Source organism: Abrus precatorius, unplaced genomic scaffold (assembly GCF_003935025.1).
Source record: "Abrus precatorius isolate BTA unplaced genomic scaffold, Abrus_2018 Scaffold4, whole genome shotgun sequence".
NCBI lineage: Eukaryota > Viridiplantae > Streptophyta > Magnoliopsida > Fabales > Fabaceae > Abrus > Abrus precatorius.
Genome location: NW_020874384.1, coordinates 7926552 through 7945947, shown reverse-complemented (window position 1 = coordinate 7945947; position 19396 = coordinate 7926552). Strand labels below are relative to the sequence as shown.

General features: G+C 34.4%; 4 protein-coding genes across 14 annotated transcripts; 1 reads left to right on the top strand and 3 right to left on the bottom strand.

The window, feature by feature from the left end:
- Positions 1 to 389: 389 nt before the first annotated feature.
- LOC113865349 (cell number regulator 6-like) lies at positions 390 to 3461 on the bottom strand. The gene is made up of 5 exons (XM_027499830.1): positions 3285 to 3461; positions 3102 to 3206; positions 2290 to 2404; positions 1576 to 1853; positions 390 to 846 (listed from the first exon to the last, which is right to left on the bottom strand). Exons 2-5 carry the CDS (start codon positions 3204 to 3206, stop codon positions 610 to 612), a joined length of 735 nt encoding a protein of 244 aa, XP_027355631.1. The 5' UTR covers positions 3285 to 3461; the 3' UTR covers positions 390 to 609.
- Positions 3462 to 4365: 904 nt separating this feature from the next.
- On the bottom strand, positions 4366 to 5478 carry LOC113865661 (peroxisomal membrane protein 11B). The gene has a single exon (XM_027500369.1). It carries the CDS (start codon positions 5127 to 5129, stop codon positions 4452 to 4454), a length of 678 nt encoding a protein of 225 aa, XP_027356170.1. The 5' UTR covers positions 5130 to 5478; the 3' UTR covers positions 4366 to 4451.
- Positions 5479 to 6914: 1436 nt separating this feature from the next.
- On the top strand, positions 6915 to 11538 carry LOC113864386 (luc7-like protein 3). Of its 10 annotated transcripts, none has more exons than XR_003504837.1 (11): positions 6915 to 7112; positions 7197 to 7325; positions 8063 to 8102; positions 8787 to 8862; positions 8962 to 9162; positions 9320 to 9529; positions 9612 to 10014; positions 10111 to 10173; positions 10320 to 10379; positions 10512 to 10588; positions 11070 to 11508. XR_003504837.1 is itself a non-coding variant. In XM_027498020.1 (7 exons), the coding sequence occupies exons 1-7, from the start codon at positions 7070 to 7072 to the stop codon at positions 9951 to 9953; spliced, it is 1041 nt and encodes a 346-aa protein (XP_027353821.1). In that variant the 5' UTR covers positions 6915 to 7069; the 3' UTR covers positions 9954 to 11532. The 10 variants fall into 10 exon arrangements, 1 of the variants encoding a protein (XP_027353821.1); XR_003504836.1 differs by having other exon boundaries at positions 10268 to 10379; positions 10575 to 10588; XR_003504835.1 differs by having other exon boundaries at positions 10268 to 10588; positions 11070 to 11536.
- Positions 11539 to 12498: 960 nt separating this feature from the next.
- Positions 12499 to 19124, bottom strand: LOC113864299 (conserved oligomeric Golgi complex subunit 7). Of its 2 annotated transcripts, none has more exons than XM_027497867.1 (10): positions 18601 to 19124; positions 18162 to 18251; positions 17938 to 18057; positions 17737 to 17838; positions 17367 to 17647; positions 16908 to 17053; positions 16075 to 16273; positions 14682 to 15351; positions 13591 to 13920; positions 12499 to 13155 (listed from the first exon to the last, which is right to left on the bottom strand). In XM_027497867.1, the coding sequence occupies exons 1-10, from the start codon at positions 18883 to 18885 to the stop codon at positions 12874 to 12876; spliced, it is 2505 nt and encodes an 834-aa protein (XP_027353668.1). In that variant the 5' UTR covers positions 18886 to 19124; the 3' UTR covers positions 12499 to 12873. The 2 variants fall into 2 exon arrangements, with proteins under 2 accessions (XP_027353668.1, XP_027353667.1); XM_027497866.1 differs by having other exon boundaries at positions 12517 to 13155; positions 14682 to 15363; positions 18601 to 18987.
- Positions 19125 to 19396: the final 272 nt, after the last annotated feature.

Here is a 19396-nt window from a genome sequence, read left to right as displayed (position 1 = left end):
GCAATATCTCAAAATTTTTCAAGAACTATGCTCTCTCCAAATTTCTTAGTAACATGGCAAGTTTTACTAATATATGATCATGTCACTCTTTGTATCAATACTATAAAAAAAAATAAAAAATTGGTATTTACCACTCATATACTCAATTAAAATTCAACATATATAAGCGGCAAAACTAACATTTTAATATTAAATGAAATCCCTATGTTAAACAGCGCATTCATAAGGATGTCTCTTTATTTCATTATTCTCTGCCTGATTGAACATCATCGGAGAGGTTGATTTTTTTTATTACTAAATTTGTGCTTTTAACATCTGTAATGAAGCTTGACAGTTGAAAATAAATGATGAAAAAGAAAACAAAAGATAGACACTTGCAAAGTGGGTTAAGGGTGAAGCAGGAAAACAAATTCAAAAATAAGGGATTCGGTAAAATTTGGCTCTCTAAAGCCGACAAGAGTCATCTATATGTGATACACCTCCTTGTGACACGTCTGATGAAACAGGAAGAAAGAACTCAAGCCAAACTGTCAGAGGTCAAAAGAGAAATTTCTCTATCCAAAAATTTAATAAAGTTTCAGTTCCCACTATTAACAATGCTATGCCTTCTTATATAGCCTGAATCTCCAAGTCAGTATGCTCGTTGTTGTTAGTTGAGGATGTTTCAGGAGTTTCAGGAATTTCCTTTTCATCGGTAGACTTCATCTCCTGAGTGGGTGGAGGGTTTACAACGGTCATTTCTGAAAAAAGATTGTCTGAGAGCCGTCCCTTCATCTCCCGGTGTTCTTGACACAAGGCACACCAGTGCAAGCAGCAGTGAACACAACATGCATTACACGGTGAATTCTGCAATCATAAAAAATAAGTAAAGCAAGCCTTAAATTAAAAACAAGTTTCACGCATAAAATCAGAGGAATAAAAGAAAAAATCAGAGAAAAAATTAGCAAAATCATGAATGTATAATATTCTTTTTGGAAACACAACAAATGCTTCATGGACAAAATTTGACCCTCTGAATTTCTCCACTACTCCATGTTAATTTGGCACTTGGTACCCCCTCCCCTCCCAAGAAAATAAAGCCTCTAGCATAGCATGGATGGCTCTGTTCTCAAAACTGACATAAAATATGATATTCTCCCTATAGACAAGGCCATCATGGAAAAACAAGAAAGAGCAGAACCACCAGTTATACCAGAACCAGATAAGGCAAGACATGACATGCAACACATGGACATCATTGGCTGTAGCCTTGAAAAAGATATGACAATGCCACAAGTTTCTCAAATTCTCATGGTTAGATACTTAGATTACCGAATGCAAGTTTGTCTTTTTTCCCTTTCCAATTATGTAGTTCAAAATGTGTATGCACAAAATTACTTTGCTCAAAAAGAAAATGGAAATAGGGTTTGTAACGGAACAGGCTCCAGAAGGACATTATTTTCAACCTGGCAATTCTATATTATAAATGTGAAGTAAGCTGAAGAATACTTCTCAATCCAGGGATACCTGACATACACTATTCCACATTTAATGATGATTATTAGTTCTAATGAATAACATTTTCAATAGATGTACCTTCAAGTGATATTTCTTCTGTAAGGATTGCCGCACTTGACCAGTGTGAATGCCACACATCCACCATGTGAAAAATAAACCCTCAAAAATGAGACATACAGTCCCTGGGTCAATACCAGGAAAGATGGAAGTTGCAGCTACAGTTGCTATTGCCAGAGAAATGCCACCTTCAATACAAATGGCATGACAAATGCATGGCCCAGTCCAAGGAGTGTCTTCCCTCAAACTTTCTACATTGCGCCCAAATAATACACAAGGACAAAACAGTCCAGTCAAGCCTGCAATGAAGGCAGAAAAAATGTAAAAGGATGCATTTCTCCGCTATAATGTGCAAACTTCTTCCACAGCCATATGTACAAACGTATGTATGTTGGCCTAGCCCAACCACAATTGAGCAAATAAAATATTGAAGAGATTTTGATAGTAGGAGAATAACTTGGTCAAAGGAAGTGTGTAATGAAATATTATGTGATATTAACGCTCACTCTTTACTTTATTTTCCACCAACTAGTTAGTGTTAAATTTAATGATTCTAGCCTTATATAACCAAGTTCAAATCACATCAACTGGAAACATTAACATCGGCAAAAAATTACACGTTGGAGACTATTAACATGATGACCATTCCAAAATGTCAGTTTACTAATCTAGACTAGATCTTAGCTACATCCCAATTCCAGTACAATTTGAGAGCTTGGTCATGCATCAACTTACAACTTTCTCTGTCTTCTGCACATCCAAAGATCCCAGTCATCCAAGGTTCATCTGAAGGAGGTGCATAGCTTTCAGGCAGTGGCTGTCTACATTCAGGGCACTTGCGCGCAGCCAACTGAAAAGTATAAAAAACCATAAGCATATATTATCAACTTAGATGAAAACTCACTTAAAACCCCAAAGAAATACACACAAGTTTTTAACATTTTCATTCTGCTTTGACTCACAGATCCATAACTATTAAGTGAAATTTTAAATTAAAACGGAAACAGTATAATTAATCCGTTCAAGTTAAAATTAAAAGCATTATTCAAAATTTCCAGGTCTAACATTAGGAAACCTAATTTTTTTCCTCATGTAAGTTCTAAGCTTCATGTCCACACGCTCTACTCAACACTAATTGACAGGCAAGAAGGTGCAAAAACAGTAATACTTTCAGCAACCAATTTATATTATTCTGTCTCCATATGCTTCATAGATTCAATTTCATGCCAGCCAGCTAGCAAATTGAGAATCAACAATGTGATACACCGACTCACATTCACATTATCATAATCGAATAAATTTTCAGAACAAGGTAACAATGGTGAGCAGCGAATCAAGGCTTTTATATGTTTGAGGCCTCAAAGTAAAGTGGATCTTTGCCACTTGACACAGTCGATCTCAGCAACTACAAACTAGCACACAATTTTGATCCCCCTATGTTGCTTTCTTCACTTACAGAAAAAGTGGAATTAGGTTAAGGCTCCTTCAGATATATCTATCTATGCATCTAAAATTCGGGGAAAGGAAATGCAGAAATGGAAGGTTACCTGAGGAACCTCAATTGGCTGATTGAGTTCGCCAGGAGTGATATCTTCGAGGGGGGACTGATCTTTAGTGAGCTTCACGTAACGCGATTGCTTCCTTTCTTCCATCTGTCCAATTCAACGATTATCAACACAATCTGTTTGGATGCCGAGAAAGTCGAAGAAAAGAAGTAAAGGAAATCTTACAAGATCTAAAGAATTGCGAGTTTCCTGCGTTGAGCTTTGTGTTGTCGCTGATCTTCCAAAGAAACCAGCGTTGCAACGCTGCTTACCTGAGTCAACCGCCTTATGCTATGCGTTTCTTTTGTCGCCAGTTAAATTTATCAAGGTTACATTTTTGGGGAAATATTCTTTTAAATAGTTATTAGTTTGCCTTTTTAGTTTTGGTTTTTACACGCGTTTTATTACCCCAATGTTTTCTATATTAATATTTGTTTTACGTCAACTCATTTGACAAATTTTTAGCACATCACACCTTTTCCACAGGAAAATTCTAACTTCTAGTCGATTCGGTTGATGCCTAACGATGGCATGGTAGACTACAAGTTTTACCAAGTCATATAAAGTGCAGTGTCAAGAAAGAAAGCGAAGTTTTTTTTTTAATTTGAAATAAGTGAGGTAATTTTTTTAATATTATTTAGTCATTTAAAATTTTATATTTTAATTTTAATATAAATATTTTATTATATTTTAGTTCTTTTAGTTACAAAAATTTGTAACTCATCAAATAATAACTTTTAAATATTCGTATAGAAACTAAAATAATTTTTTTAAGATACAATAAATAAAATATAAATAAGTATAATTATAGAGACTAAATATATATTTTAATTATTTTTCTAAATCATACTATTCCTGTCTGACTTGCAGCTAGAATGCTGTTAACAGTATTTCGTAGTGGGTTTCATACAAGCCATTTTTACGTATAAAAAATGTCGACAGAATAAAAGTTCAATAATTTTTGTGTCCTGAAAAAAATTAGTATTTTATATTTGGTGAAAAAAATAATTGACAGTTGATAATTAATAAATTTATTATGAAAGTTAATATTAATTAATTAATTAAAGAATATTTTTTATAGGCTGTATATATGGGGTCCAGCCTAATCTGGTGGTGCAATGCTATTGAACCAATTCCCCCTCCGATTAGAACTAAAATTGGCTTTATCAAAAGATAACAAAGTTGCGTCCATAAGAAACATTGGCATCTTATGTATACGTTTATAATTATTGAATTGTATGTAAGATGACAAGAAAAAACTACGTAAGAGTTTATGAGGAAGACACGATTGAAATATTAATTAAGCATAAATAATTAGACGTAAAAAATTACAGTATGCTCTTGGAAAAAGTTTTATGAAGGCCAATTTCTATACCAACCAGCCCAAGCAGAAACCAACCCACTAATACCAAGAGTAACAGTGTGATTGCAGAAGGGGTTTGGTTCAATCTCCGCTATAGCTATGAACAAATCTGCAACATTAGCTGCCACTGCCATTAGCCTCATTATTCTATCACCCCTTATCTTCTGAATCCCTTTCTCTTCTTCCACTGATTTTTCCTTAGAGCTTCTCAGCTTTCTCTCTTCCTTTAATCCTTCTCTCAACACAATGAAATCAGCTATAATGAAGAAAACATAACCCACAGACTCACCAAATGCGGATATGAAGCTCATCTTCTTTGCTAAGCTAGCATCCAAGGTGCCAATTCTTGCTAACCAAAGAAAGTGGTCAAAGAAGAAATAGACCATTTCTCCTGCATTAGCAAGCACTGCTAGTAGCCTTAAAGAAAGGGTAGAACCTGGATTTCTCCTAAGAACATTGAACCCAGTGAGAAACCTTCCAGTTCTGAAGGCTTTCCTGCTAAGGCCTGAGGCCACTTCCCATTGCTTGAACCTCTTTGCCATGGCAGGATTAGTGGCTTCCACGTGCCAGTTTACAAGCTTTGACACATATTGAAAGGTCTTCACAAGCTTGTCAATACCATCTCTCTTTGCTAGAAAGATGACCAACTTGTCTACTCTGTCATTCATGCTTGGAGGAATATGGGTGTGGCTATGTTCATGAAGTGAGTAGACGATGATGGTGTGAGCTATAGCTAGCTGCAATATTTAGAAATGTTAAACCACTGGGGTCACACAAGCTGGTTTTTGGATAAGAGAAGCTTGTGGCTAAACCTTGTTTTACTTCATACAACAACCATTCATTTTTTTTGTGTCATTGAAATTTTGGAGCATATCTAATAAGACACTTGGTTTTGTTTTGTTTTTATTTTTTGCTTTTGGCTATGTGTTACGATTCATTTTTTGTTGTGAGGAGAAAATGTCTTGGGGATGATTTGTCTCTATTCAGAAAATATTGTTTCTCAAAAGGGGTACGCTTTAATTTGATTTGGAATGGAACATTGGCTTCTTTGTTTTGTAACCTCACAGTCTAACCAGAATACTAATCTTTTTGTAATGACATGTTTACCCCTAAAATCAAAACAACAAAGAATTATTATGAGTATGCTTTGGATAAGATGTAGCATGTAGTTAAAAAGAAATACTTGAATTTAAATTTATATTCGAAAAGTGACAATGTATTCAATAATTATATGCCTATTCACACTCGCATAGCCATATTTTATCAAAATAATTTTAACGTATATAATATTATATATGAACAAAAGTTATATATAAATATTTTTATTAAAAATTATAAAAGTCAATACATTAATATCATTAAATATTATAATTTTTAATAAAAATTACTATATATAACTTCTTAAAAATTTATTAGATTTTTTTGCTAACAAGAAAAATAATTATATTTATTTTAAAATTAAGATTAATTATAAAAATTTAAAAAGATTAAAAAATATCAAACACATCTATCCGAATAAAACATCAATTTTATTTAAATTATAAAGCATAATAAATAAACGTGTTAGTGAATGTAGTTTTGAAGCAAATTAAATACTATCCGTATATGCACGTGCTTTCATACTCACAATTTTATTTTATTTTACTTTTGGGTTAACCACTCATTTCTGTATTCATTTGATGGGTACCAACGGTAGGTAAGACAATTTTTTAGGAAAAGTTAATTTAAATCATATAATTTTAAATGATAGTCAAAATTAAAATAAATAATTTTAAGTATTTATGTATGAATTTACATTTAAAATTGATTCTTATAACTCATAACTCCTACTAGATACACATAATCTAATTTAATTGGTCACAACTCATAAATATTATGGTTACATTGATTTCTTATATTAACTATACTTTCATTATTTTAATTGAAAAATTATATATCTTTATTGCTTTATATATTAACTTTACACATCAGCACTGACTACTTTTTTAAAAAATTAAATATTAATCAATATTGTAAAAGCACTAATTTAAAAATAAAAAATATGATTAATATTTTTTTATAAATTTTAATATGTATAATTTTTTCACAAATACTGGATAGTACGAAAATTAGATGCACAAATTGACCAACAAAAACTACACAAACAGAACTATGTTTAATTTCTGTCAAAATTCTTATTTATTATTTTATAAATTCCATTCAAATTTTGATAACTATTTTATACTAATTTTGTGTCTTTATATTTTTTTAATGTCAGAAATGTTTTATGAATAAGAGATGATACTAAACTCTCTCACTACTGTAAAATTTTATCAATTTTAAAATAACGATTCGTTAATCAATTCCACGAGTGTGTAGAATTTTTTGGTAAATTGATAAATATTTTAGAAGGAAAAATAAACTAAAAATAAAAAGAGGAGGAAGAAAATAGAGGAAAGTGGTTACTTGCCATTTAACTGGGGTTCACGAAACATAATCTTAATCACTTTGTTCCGCGACAAACCCTACCCTATAAGCCAAATTCGTAATCCTTTCTTCTCTACTCTCTCACTTTCCAATTTCGAGAGTAATTGATTTGAATTAGGGTTTTTCTTCTCTTCATTTCATCATGGATGCTCAGAGAGCTCTTCTCGATGAACTCATGGGTGCAGGTACCTACCTTTTTACACATTCTCATTGTTACTTGATTAAATCCAAAATTGATGAAATTGTTCTTACTTTGGTGAATTTCTTAGCACGCAACTTGACGGAGGAAGAGAGAAAGGGTTACAAGGAAGTGACTTGGGACGATAAGGAAGTGTGTGGATTCTACATGGTGCGCTTTTGCCCTCACGATCTCTTTGTCAACACGCGCAGTGATCTCGGTGCGTTTTCCTACTTCAATTAATTCATCAATTCTATCATTATTTCAATTCTTTGTCTTGTCCTTTCAATTCAACTATATCCTGTTACTTCCTGTATTAGATTTTACTTTCTGGGAATTTAGAAAGGTATATAAGTAATGGAATGATTTTAGAGGGTTTTGTTTTACTGAGGTTAGCTATGAAGCACTGATATTTATATTCTCTCTCGGATAAGTTTTGGATTCCAACACTCTCAGATACTTCACCAATACGTATCTGTGAAGTATCCAAGCCTTTTGAAAAGGTCATGAAAATATAATGCAACCAGATAGGAGACACAAAAGGATCTATGAATTAGAAACATAGAAGTATGGTCTCTTGACGAACCAAAAATGAATACTGTCCTCTTTATGGATGGTGCTTAAGAAGGAAATCGATACTACCTGTGTATAGGCAAAAATTTGTGATTTATGATGACTTTGATTTATGATTTTTATTTGTTTATAGTAATGTCTGCAATTGTATATTTATTATGCTTTATACATATCTAGATATCTATACTACATGTATCGTATACAATACACGAATTGTATGTGTGCATCATAATAGTCGATGAATTCATAAGAAATTTGTACTGTGGAAGGTACTATAATGTATCTCAATTTCCTGGGCAACTGTATGGGTCTTCTTTATTATGATACCTGTGGTTTAAGTTGATATTCTCCCCCTTCTTTTTAATGTTTGTTAAACTGATGCAGGACCTTGCCCGAGAATACATGACCAGAAGTTGAAAGAAAGGTGAACAAGCAAATTTATTAATATATAATGTAGGTTTTTGTAAATGAACAGTATAAGATTCTAATGATGAGCTGTATGCAACTTCTTTAATCTCGTCGTGGTTATACCTGAATAAATCAGTGAAAACTATTACTTTTCTGATTGTTAGGCATGCCTACATGAAGATGTGATTTCGTTTTTTAATTTCCATTCCATGTGCTCCTATTATGAAAATTTAGTGTTTGTCCTCTCTTTATATGATTAAGTTGGTTTAATGTTGTGTTGCTTGTAAATTTCACCGTAAATTTAACCTGTTTCAGTTTATATTACCATTTTCAATTGGTGCTATGGTCGTCTGTTCAATATACGCCTTACTGATGTTGCTTCTCTTCACAATTGCACTACTATCCTTTGCAGATTTTACTTTGTCATATGTGTACATTTGATAATAAGATATGCCTATGATGATATGATCATTAGGTCAACATAGATGTACTGTAAGCTGCTTCCGTATGCATGTTTACTACCGCTCTTAGATTTTACTTTTTCAAATATGATATTGATGTATGACAAATAAAATATATTTACATTTGATAAACAAGATATTCTTAAATGAAAGAACAAGTCTCATTACGTTTTCGATTATTCCATAATCATATAATTGAGTTTTAGATTTAATGGGTTTTATTGTATTGGTGACTTCAGTTTTGAGAAATCTCCAAGACATGATGCATATGTACCCAAATTTGAAGCCGAACTTGCTCAATTTTGTGAGAAATTGGTAGGTGGCCACCAACCTGTTGACAGTCTCCAACCCTCAAAGGTATTTACTCTTGTTGGTATGTTGATGAATCATCACTCTTCATGGTAATAATCACAGGTGATGGACTTGGATAGAAGAGTAAGACGAGGGCGAGAACGTCTTGCTCAAGAGGTGGAGCCAGCACCACCACCACCACTAACAGCTGAAAAATCTGAACAGCTCTCTGTGCTGGAGGAGAAAATAAAGAACCTCCTGGAACAAGTTGAATCTCTTGGTGAAGCTGGGAAGGTTGATGAAGCTGAAGCTCTTATGAGAAAGGTGCCCCAAAGATGACACAATATCTTTCTACCTTTGCATATAATATTGATGATTTATTAAGATTTATCTACGCCTGAACTCTGAGGAACCTTTGGCTTGAGATTCACATTTTTTTTTTTTTGTTGTGTGTGTGTGGGGGGGGGGGTGTTACTTACAGGTGGAGACACTTAATGCTGAAAAGACAGCCTTAACACAACCTCAAAATGATAAAGCATTGATGCTTGGTCAGGAGAAGAAGATGGCACTCTGTGAAATCTGTGGTTCTTTTCTTGTGGCAAATGATGCAGCAGAAAGGACTCAATCTCATGTCACTGGAAAGCAGCATGTTGGTTATGGCATGGTTCGTGACTTCATAAATGAGTATAAGGTGAGTTTGGTTGTCCTGAACTAACTTACAATCTAAATTTTTTATAAAGTATTTCTTGATATAAGTTGGTACCATTTCTCAGACTGCTAAGGAGAAGGCTAATGAAGAGGAACGATCAGCTCGGGAAAGGGAGGCAGAAGAGCGAAGGAAACGGAGGGAAAAAGAGCATGAGAAAAGGAGACGAAGTGATTCAAGTGATAGGGAGAAGCACCGTGATAAAGATTATGATAGGGAGAGGGATAGGTATAGAGACAGAGACTCAGATCGTGAAAGGTCTCGGGAGCATGATGTTAGAGGTTATCGAGATGGAGGAAGGGGGATGGATTCTAGGTTGAGGAATGGAAGAAATGGAGGCAGAGACAGGTACCGTGATCGGAGCAGATCACGCTCCCCTGTTAAGCATAGCTACAGAAGGTCTTCTTGAAGTCCAGTTTCCTCAAATTAGTGGAATTTCTTGATAGATGTCAGAATTTGAATTTAAAGAGGTAGATTTTAATATCCCAAGACTTGCATAAATATGTGCTTTTGGAGTCTTGAGTTTTCTCATCATCAAGGGTGAATTTACTTTTTTCCCATCTCAGAGCTTTGTTGAGACTATACAATCTCCCTTTCATCAATATTATTAATGGAGAAAAAGGGTTGAGGTAGGTATTTCACTGTTGTAACTTTTATTACAATTTGTTTTGCACCTTGATTTAAGTTATTTATGATGATTCATCACTGAAGCATTGTGTGTAGTCTTTCTTTACACGCAATTTCTGGAAATCAATTGATTGATTTAAGATGTCAGACAAAATTACATGAATGATTGTCATTGCTGCCGAGGGGGCTGGTTTTCTCTTGTATTGAGGTAACATGTGAATCTTATACTCTGAGACGAATAGATTGATATTTGCTCATCGTAGGAATTCTTGTTTTTTGTTTCCCCTTTCTCTTTTGTTTCATTACCTTTTTCTCTTTAAGTTGATATAAACCAGCACAGGTTTAAAAAATGCTGCTTATTCTGACATGAATTTGACATTGAACTACATTCTGCTGGGACCAGTTTAGAAGATATAGGTAAACTTACTAAATCTGTTGCTAATTATCTCCCAAATCCATGGCATCGTATTTATAATATATTTGGTATATGATATCATCTGATATGATCATATGCTGAATGGAGAAATAATGTTTATTCCCTAGTTTCCTGATGTCGTTCTCCATATGGGTATTCATTGGGGAAAAGATAAGTGCATAGTCTTCAACTATATGTAAACAATTACTTTCACCAATTCGGAACTGGTTTGGAATGGAACTTACAGAATGGTGAAATACACCCTCTATAAAAATAATACTTGATTTACAAAAGTACTATTTGAGTAGAAATTCAGAGGACTGGCAAATACAGGTATTTGGTTGTCTTTGCCAAGTTATTCTATAGCGGAAATGTTACCTTTTGCTTGAAAAACTATTGTTGAACTGGGATGCAGGATGTCTGCTTTTGTGAACAAACACCTACACCTTACTTTATGGATAAGAGTGTTAATTTGGTGTTCAGGAACACAAATGTCCTTGTGATCTTCTGGATGGCTAGGTTGTTTCTGGACGTGATATGTGCAGGAAATAAATCGCCTCTTGTTAGAAGAAACGGGGGCAAAATGAAAATTAAGCTTATTCTTATGATATCTGGAATATGTGACTTTTTTTACTGTTCAACTGGCAGTCAATTCCTTGACTAACCTAGGAGTGATCATGCATACTATGAACATTCAGCCTTAAAGATTGTAACGTTTCAAGCAAATAAAATGAGCGACTTTGGAGCCATGACTCAGCTTTGCGTGATTCGTTTTTCTCTTACTCCTGTTTCTTCCCCTCGTGCTTAAGCTGGCTTTTTGTAGCCACAAAGTGTAAGCCATGAAATGATTGATAAGACAAATGTGAAAATGAAGTTTTATTATTATTTTTAATTGCCTTTCGACGAATATAGGAAGGCTCGATGATTCAATGTACTTTTCTTAACATTTTTCGATATCCTTTTGTGGTTGGTTTCTTCTTAAGAAGTTGAAGTTCTTATTTTGTAATTTATTATTTTAAAAAATCTTTAACTTTAAATAATTTGGAATTTTCCAATAAGTGCTGAAAATTTTATTCAAAAGATTCAATCGGTAGCAGTCTTAAAGTAATGTTTTTAGGTTAAAGAATTTGCGAGTACAATAGCTTATCCATCGCTTAATTTGGGTATCCATCATCTTTCACTTCTCCCGACGGATTGATTTTGTTTTTTCTTATTTTGCTTATACCGTCCTCTTGTTTGTGCAGCCATCATCCTTTTCACTGTGCAGAGTTAATATGCAGTCTTAAATAATTCTTCTAAGATTTCTGATTTTTTTCCCACTTTCATTTGTTTTTGAACACATCAATATAATCGTTTAAAGACTACAAGATTGTATTTTTCTATATTGTATTTCAATTTTATTATTATTTTTTATCGTACAATATTTATCTGTTTGTTTGCCTTTTTTTTTTGTTTGCGTAATTTTGCTTCTTATTTATTTTAATTGTTGCAATCATAAATCAGCTTCTTAATTTAACATAGATTAGTTAAAGTCGAAGACTAAAAACTAAAATGATTCTTAAATCTTTATTTTAGACTCGTGTATTTGGGAGATTAATTTGAAATAAAAACTAATTTAAAAGTTTCGGTTTAAAAATTTTAATGAAATTTAATGCTTTGTAAAAAGCAGTGTAAGGTTTCAAAATGGGAGAATTTAAATCTTTTAAGAATATATATATATATATATATATATATATATATATATATATATATATATATGATCTTGTCGCATGAAAATATCAGACTTTCGGGCTGCCTCTAGTATTTACCCAAAAAGTTTGTAATTTGGCGTTTTAGTATTTGAATACTTTAATTTTTCTCATAGAATAATATTTATAATTTTTAAATTAAAATGAGTTTGTTAAACTATTTGAACAAAATTAAACGTTTGCATATAAAATTCAATAGTGATGATAAGATATGGAAGATTTACATTCACGCAATAACTGCATCTTTGTGCAGTGCCTTCAAGCGTAAATGCACTAGCAGGGAAGAAATAAAGCAATAATATACATTGAATGCTAGCAGACTAATCTTTCTCCTCTCCGATAAACCAAAGCTAATAAACAGGTATGCCCTTTGTAACTAGTTACAAATTAAATATGCAAGTAGGTATGCACACCAATGACAAAACAGCAAGTGGCCATTGCCGATGTAAAGGAGTGTCCTCTGGAAGCCAAAAACATGTCATCCGGGAAGTGGGAGGGAGCGAAACAGGCTCAAATGCACGAAGTTGGAAAGGAACCATTCATGAATCTAAATTTACTCGCCGCATCTTACAGACAAGGTTTGCTGTTGGCAGATCAAGTTGGTTTGCTGAATCTATCTTCAAAAGATCTTTAAGCTGGTTTCTTGGAGTAGAAAGACAACTTTGGAAAGTAGCCAAAACTGGGGGGATTGGCATTGACAGAGCGGAAAGCACATTACTAAGATACTCGATATCAACTGATAGCTGCTGCGCTCCACGATCTGAAATGTATTGAATCCCACGCAACTGTTCGATGTAAAGTGCTGTGGCACCCTCCGCAACCTAAAATTTAACACAATCACCAGACATCGTTTGAGTCATTAGTCAGCACTTCATATGTGCAAACAGAAAAGACCTAGTCCAGTATCATTATTGAATATTGAATAATCCTTATTTTATGCACAAGCCAATATACATTCATCTCATCCATGCACCTAAGTTGGGAAACTAAAAGACCTAGTCCAGTATCATTACTTTTGGAGATAAGTTTTCACTGCCCTGTCAGAAAAGAAAATTCTTCGTTTCTAAGCTAGTCGAGTTGAGAACAGATATCTGTATAATGGAAGAAACCAAGTTTATGCTGTGTAAAATATATTAGCTTCATGCTGAACCAATCAGACCAAATTGAAGGAAAAGATGATAAATGACTCACTACACGAGACAAAATGGAAAATTGACTCTGCCTAACTTTTGATCTTCCTTTATTTTATGGGTTACCTTGAACATCCATTCAGTTGCAAAGAACTGTGCTTCATCATTGGTTTCACTGTTGGAGATTCCCTCAGCAAGTGGCTCCAATTGTTGGGGTAAAGTAAGAAGATATTCCCCAACACTGGTGACATAGGACTGTGGATATGCACTGAACGTAGGGAGAGGAAAAGCTCCTTGTTCCTCAACTGATGACCATATTGGCAAACGGGACACATCACTGAGGCGCTGCCGTACTTTAGATATGAGGACATCATATACAAGTTCATTAACTGTGTCTGCAAATGCTGCAACTCTTTGAGATGCAAGGGGAAGTGCATGAAACCGGGGATCTTTGGACTGCAAAAAAAGTGAGATATTTATGTAATTCCGGAGAACAAAAGGGCATAAAAACTCTGAAGTGATATGACAAAGTATGTCAGCACATAGCAAAAGGAACACCAAGGCAATCTTGTCATCTTAAAAAGCGATTAATTTAGAAATAAAATCACATTTATTTTTTCAATAAGTAGGGTCAATTTCGTTTGAAAACCATCAGCATAAATTTTTAATTGTGCTTTAACATGCATTAACAACCATTTTCTGACTACAGCAAAGAACTAATGAAAGAAAATGTTTTCCTTTTCTTTTTGCTATTCTTTTTAGCAGGAAAAGCATGTGATTCTCTTTAAAGGCAATAGAAGAATAAATGCTTTTTCACCTCCTTTTTCAGACAAATTAAGGTAGATTCATATTGACAAAGGACAGACGAAAAACAAAGAAGACAGATTAAAATGGCCATTGCAAGACACCAATTCCATAAAAACTCTAATTTACTTCCAACTCCTGCTTATTTGATTTCTCAAATTATAATATTTATCGATGTCAATAATTAGCATTGTAGGGGTAGGGGCACATTCCAATACACTGCAAGGAGGGCGAAAGGAAGATTAAAAGACAGCATGTTAAAACTTAAAAGGATTGGGTTATATCTTTAAGGCTCCTCCCGATCTCAATATTTAAAATCTACCCAGTGCCCACTATCACTTTTATCTATGTCTAAACCAAAATAAAAATAAAAAGAGAAAATGAGACTACAATAAAGCTAATCTTATATGTACCTGATTCAAAAGGTTGAATAGTTTCCTTGCCTTCTCAGGCACATCAACCAACCGCAATGTTGCCATATCCAAAGCAGCCCTTCCACCAAAAGACAGCTCCCCATCTACACCACTATTTATAGTCTGGTTTTGGTCTAAACTTGAACCGAATGCAGAAAAAGATAGGGTTGTGCTCAATCTAGCAAGAGTAGCTCTTAAAGATGCTTCGAAGACAGAAGACCTGCTTGTCAAACTATCTGCAACTGTCAGGATCTGCAATGCCCCTTGGACTATGGACCATTCCTCCTCATTTGAGAGCAAATCAACTCTCCGAGAACTTTGGTTTCCGTCTTTTTTCTCCATCTCCTTCTTTACAGTACCGTCACCACCATAATCCACACCACAGACAGTTCTTAGTGACTTGAGAGTTTCTTGCAGAGTGGAAATGTATTGTAACATAATGTCATCAAGGGCAAGAATTAATTCATCTGCCTCGGAACCTCCAGTGAAGCTGATGCATCTCTCAGCAGCTGCTTCAAAAAGAATAATAATTTGCGGAATAGACTCCTCCATCCTGCGAACTGTTTCGCTAAGTTCAACACCTTGGGCTCCCACCCCTCGAATAACAGCTCCTCTTAAATCTACTCCAGCAATCTCAGATGAAAGGATGGCACGCTCCATTTGTCCATACCTATTGGATATGCTCAATAAAAGATAAAATAAGGGAAAACAAAGGTATTTCTAATAATTGGAAAAGGATTTTATACATATATCTATACAAGAATAACGTGCATCGCAATTCACGTTAACATTCTGAGATATGAAGTTAACAAACCAAAAGACCGACCAAAACGGCCAGTGGTTTATTAACACTTATCTTTCTATTCTTATTTTATTTTTCTAGACTTTGACACACAATTATGAGATATGAAGTTAACATTCTCTCCCACAGACCCACCCATGTCTTCCATAATAATGAAGCCATACATCAAACAAACTTAATCATTTTTTTTTTCAATTATGATTTAAATTTGTTAAGAAACTTGAGTCTAATCCGCTCCCAAAGCTAGCTCATAGGAGGACGACTACTCACCCTTATAAAGAGTATCCTAGCTCTACTCCTAACTTATGTGGAGCATCTTAACATACCTCCCTCACACTCAAGATTGGACATATAGTGTGTGAAATTTGCAGGACTGAAAATCTACATGGATGGCCCAATAGAACTAGACATTTGTGGGTAGCCCAACATTCAAACTGAATAGGCTCTAATATCATGTTAAGAAATTTGACCAAACTCATTCCCAAAAGTTAGTTCATAGAAGACTACCCTAGACCTTCTAATGAGTATTCTAACTCTACTCTATTCCTAGTCAATGTAGGAAATCTTCACAAAATTATAGTAAGCTTTTACCTCTGTTTAAATGATTCATAAGGCAAGTACACAGCTTTCAGCACATCCATTAAAACGCGAACATCAGAACCAGAAAATAAGTGCTGAATATTCCTTGCAAAAGTGCCAGTCATGTTGTGTAATTCAATCAAGGCCTCCAAATGCTTTGTCTGAATCTTAATACCCTTTTGCATATCTCCAGATAAAATATCTAATAAACCTATGAATATTCATGAGCTAAAATATCAATATCTTGTAGAGTTAACTCAAAGCAAAATAGCTAACAATGGCAGTTACCTTACAGGTTTTGCTAAATGAAAGATATGCACTGAATTATCACAGCTCTAAACTTACAATCTCTTGTTTATTCAATAATAGACTATTCAAAATCAAATTCAAATTTCATTGGGAGAGAGAAGAAAAAGGAAAGAAATATAAGATGTCATTATCCACTGAGATAAAGGATAAAAGGACCAAAGAACTTAGCTTTAGAGAATAAAGATGCAACAATTAGTAAATCATCATAGCAGAAGTATTTTTTTGTTATATAGCTATATGTAAACTACATGTTAATCTTCAATCATCGAATTCTTCACATGAGAACAGAGAGAACAATTCATTGGAAAAGAACAGATGACCAATATAGTTCTTCATAGAGCACTACAGCTACAACTATTTTATCTACATATAGGAAACAACATGATGTGCAAGGACTCAAATGCATTATCACTTCAAAAAATCAATGTGGTTAACCATTGTTTATTGTGAAAAGTTTAATCATAGTAGAAGCAACAATATATAAGATATTTAAAAATTTCCCCAACAGGAAACTATTCAAAAGATCTAAGAACAACCTTTAGCTAGTGCTTTCGTTTCTGGAACAGCATCTCCAATGGCAAGGTTGATACGAGATATGAAACTGGCACCTATAGCCAACATAGTCTCACTTAGAAGCCTTGGGACAAGAGTTTTATAATCTTCAGGGAAAGCAATTGTACACCTGCAAGCAACAGTTCAAATGCTTTTATTATGCTACTTCAATATGCAAACTTGATCCGTACCATTTTGTGCTACTAGCTGATTTTTCACTAGGCTGACATAGAAAATGCAAAGACATTAGCAGTCTTTTTGAGTACAGAATTGTTATTAATATGAACTACTTTAAACAAAAGAAGAATTTTAAAAAATAACTGGACACAGTAAACACAGGAAATAAAGATGAAAACAAACACATTCGTAATATTATTGGTACTGTTTTAATCAAACATTTGTTCAGCAGTAAAAACACTGGAAGCTAACACTAACAATGGTACCATTTCCATTCTTGTTCAAGATAAAGTAGTAGTTCATCATAAAAGCTTGGTAACCAGCTGAAGAATGATATTGCAGGTGAAACGGACTGAAAATCAGCACCACTTGATGTCCTCTCCATCTCATCCTTCTCATTTGCAGACTTACTAGCTCGTTCTCTTGATTCAAAATCTTCCCAAAGCTGCTTTATTGGTTTCAGATGAACCCTTATATATTGTGATTCCAGAGACTTGAACCTTCCAATTCTAATGAGAATTCCCCGTAAATCTTGTGCAGCATCAACCTTTATAACAACAATAAGAGTTAAAACAAGGGATTCAATGCAAATTTACAAGACATAAGAACATGTTTAACAATATATAAATTTATAACCTTGCGATTGGATAATGCATCTGTAAGCCGAGGCTGCACCATGGTATCTAGCCTATCTTCCAAGACTTCCAGTTGCTTTCTTATGTTGGCAAATTCAGCAACCTAAATATAGAGCACAAGGTGCATGAAAACAAAAAAAATATATATATATAAATATGAATACTCGGGCACTTCTCAGTTTCCAAAGGGGAAAATTAGTACCTCCCCAACTGCAGACAAGCAATGCCTCATATTAGCCAGAGTTTCTGCAGCGCGAGGGAGATCACCACTGGCAAATACGTCCTCCACAGTCGCACTCAATTGAGTTAATCCAGCAGCATCCTGTCATTAAAATTGCAAACGAAGAAGCAAATTTACAGAGAATCTCACTGAAGTACATCAATAAGAGCCAACGACTTTTCAACATGCAAATTAACAATCCCTACCTGCAACGTTTCATAAGCAGCTTCCATCCTCTGCTTGACAACGTCTACTTTAGCAAGGGCAGCTATAGATTCCGCCGATGATCCCTCTGCCTATAAGAAAAATAATAGAAAATGGACAATATTAAAAAAAAAAAAAAAAAAGTGAAAGCAAATTTACAGGTTTTTGTCCCCAACTAGATCTCAATGCATAGATCAGAGCTCGCTCTGCTTTCTAGAAGGATCTATAACCAGGCACCAAGAAAATCAAAAAGCATCTTCACCCTACTACTATTCAGTGATTATAATTGATTCATTCTTCAGCTCAATGCGATGGCAAATTACTACGTTTCAAATTATAACAAACCTACGGAAGAACAAGACAAATTCGAAACCTACACTACACCGCTACGAATTTCTGCAGAGTTTCATAGAAGCATGAATCGGAATCGGCGAGAACTACCTTCTTGAGCTTCTGGAGGATGGCGGAGACAGCGGAACGAAGAGAAACGGCGTCATCGCGGAGGCGAATGACGTCGCGAGTGGCGCGTGGGACGCGGAGGAGAGCGGCGGCGCTCTGCTCTTCAAACGATGCTGCGATTTCCTCGGACACCATCTGAAGCTTCATCTCCATGTCGACGAGGTGCTTATCCAACGAATCCTGAGGGTGCCGAGTCTGACTCGCCGAGTTGATCCACTTCTTCGGGTCGAAGTTCTCATTCGAGAACGGACCCAAATCCAGCATCATGGTCGCACAAACCAAACACTTCTCTTCTCTTCTCTTCTCTTCTCTTCAGACTCACAATGCCAGATCCGTCAACTATAACATCGATGCCCGTTTCTCTAACATTCTGCTCACCGTAACCAACAAAGTATAATATCCAAAATCACAGGGGTCGTTGCCTGAAAATATAATCATTCCAAACGCACCGTTTCTTCGTTCACTGAACTATATACATGATTTCTTATTCTGATATAAAGACGTTCAAATTAAATTACTAAAAAAATAAAATTATATATAAAAAAATTGTTCAAACATTGAATGAATTTAGTTTTGGGAAAATTCTATTTAAGAAAAAGAAATTGATTTTATATAATCATTTGATATGTATCATTATATTCATACGTCTTTTATTGAATTTAATATTATTAAATTTGGCAATAACGGAATATTGAAAATAAGTTTTTTTACTAACCATTGTTTCCATTATACCCGCATTACATAAGTTCATTTTGTTCTAGTATGTTAAGTTGGCCAT

Bases quoted from the DNA above. Each gene is read 5' to 3' on its own strand.
- LOC113864386 (XM_027498020.1), top strand. From the start codon at position 7,070: ATGGATGCTCAGAGAGCTCTTCTCGATGAACTCATGGGTGCAG. The intron at 7,326-8,062 runs GTGCGTTTTCCT...AAACTGATGCAG, and splicing joins CAACACGCGCAGTGATCTCG to GACCTTGCCCGAGAATACAT. The intron at 9,163-9,319 runs GTGCCCCAAAGA...TGTTACTTACAG, and splicing joins CTGAAGCTCTTATGAGAAAG to GTGGAGACACTTAATGCTGA.
- LOC113864299 (XM_027497866.1), bottom strand. From the start codon at position 18,885: ATGATGCTGGATTTGGGTCCGTTCTCGAATGAGAACTTCGACCCGAAG. The intron at 17,648-17,736 runs GTTATAAATTTA...GTTGTTATAAAG, and splicing joins ATGCATTATCCAATCGCAAG to GTTGATGCTGCACAAGATTT. The intron at 15,364-16,074 runs GTAAAAGCTTAC...TCTTTTATTGAG, and splicing joins TATGAATCATTTAAACAGAG to CATATCCAATAGGTATGGAC.
- LOC113865661 (XM_027500369.1), bottom strand. From the start codon at position 5,129: ATGAATGACAGAGTAGACAAGTTGGTCATCTTTCTAGCAAAGAGAGAT.
- LOC113865349 (XM_027499830.1), bottom strand. From the start codon at position 3,206: ATGGAAGAAAGGAAGCAATCGCGTTACGTGAAGCTCACTAAAGATCAG. The intron at 1,854-2,289 runs GTAAGTTGATGC...CCTTCATTGCAG, and splicing joins TGCAGAAGACAGAGAAAGTT to GCTTGACTGGACTGTTTTGT. The intron at 847-1,575 runs GTACATCTATTG...TTATGATTGCAG, and splicing joins AGAAGAAATATCACTTGAAG to AATTCACCGTGTAATGCATG.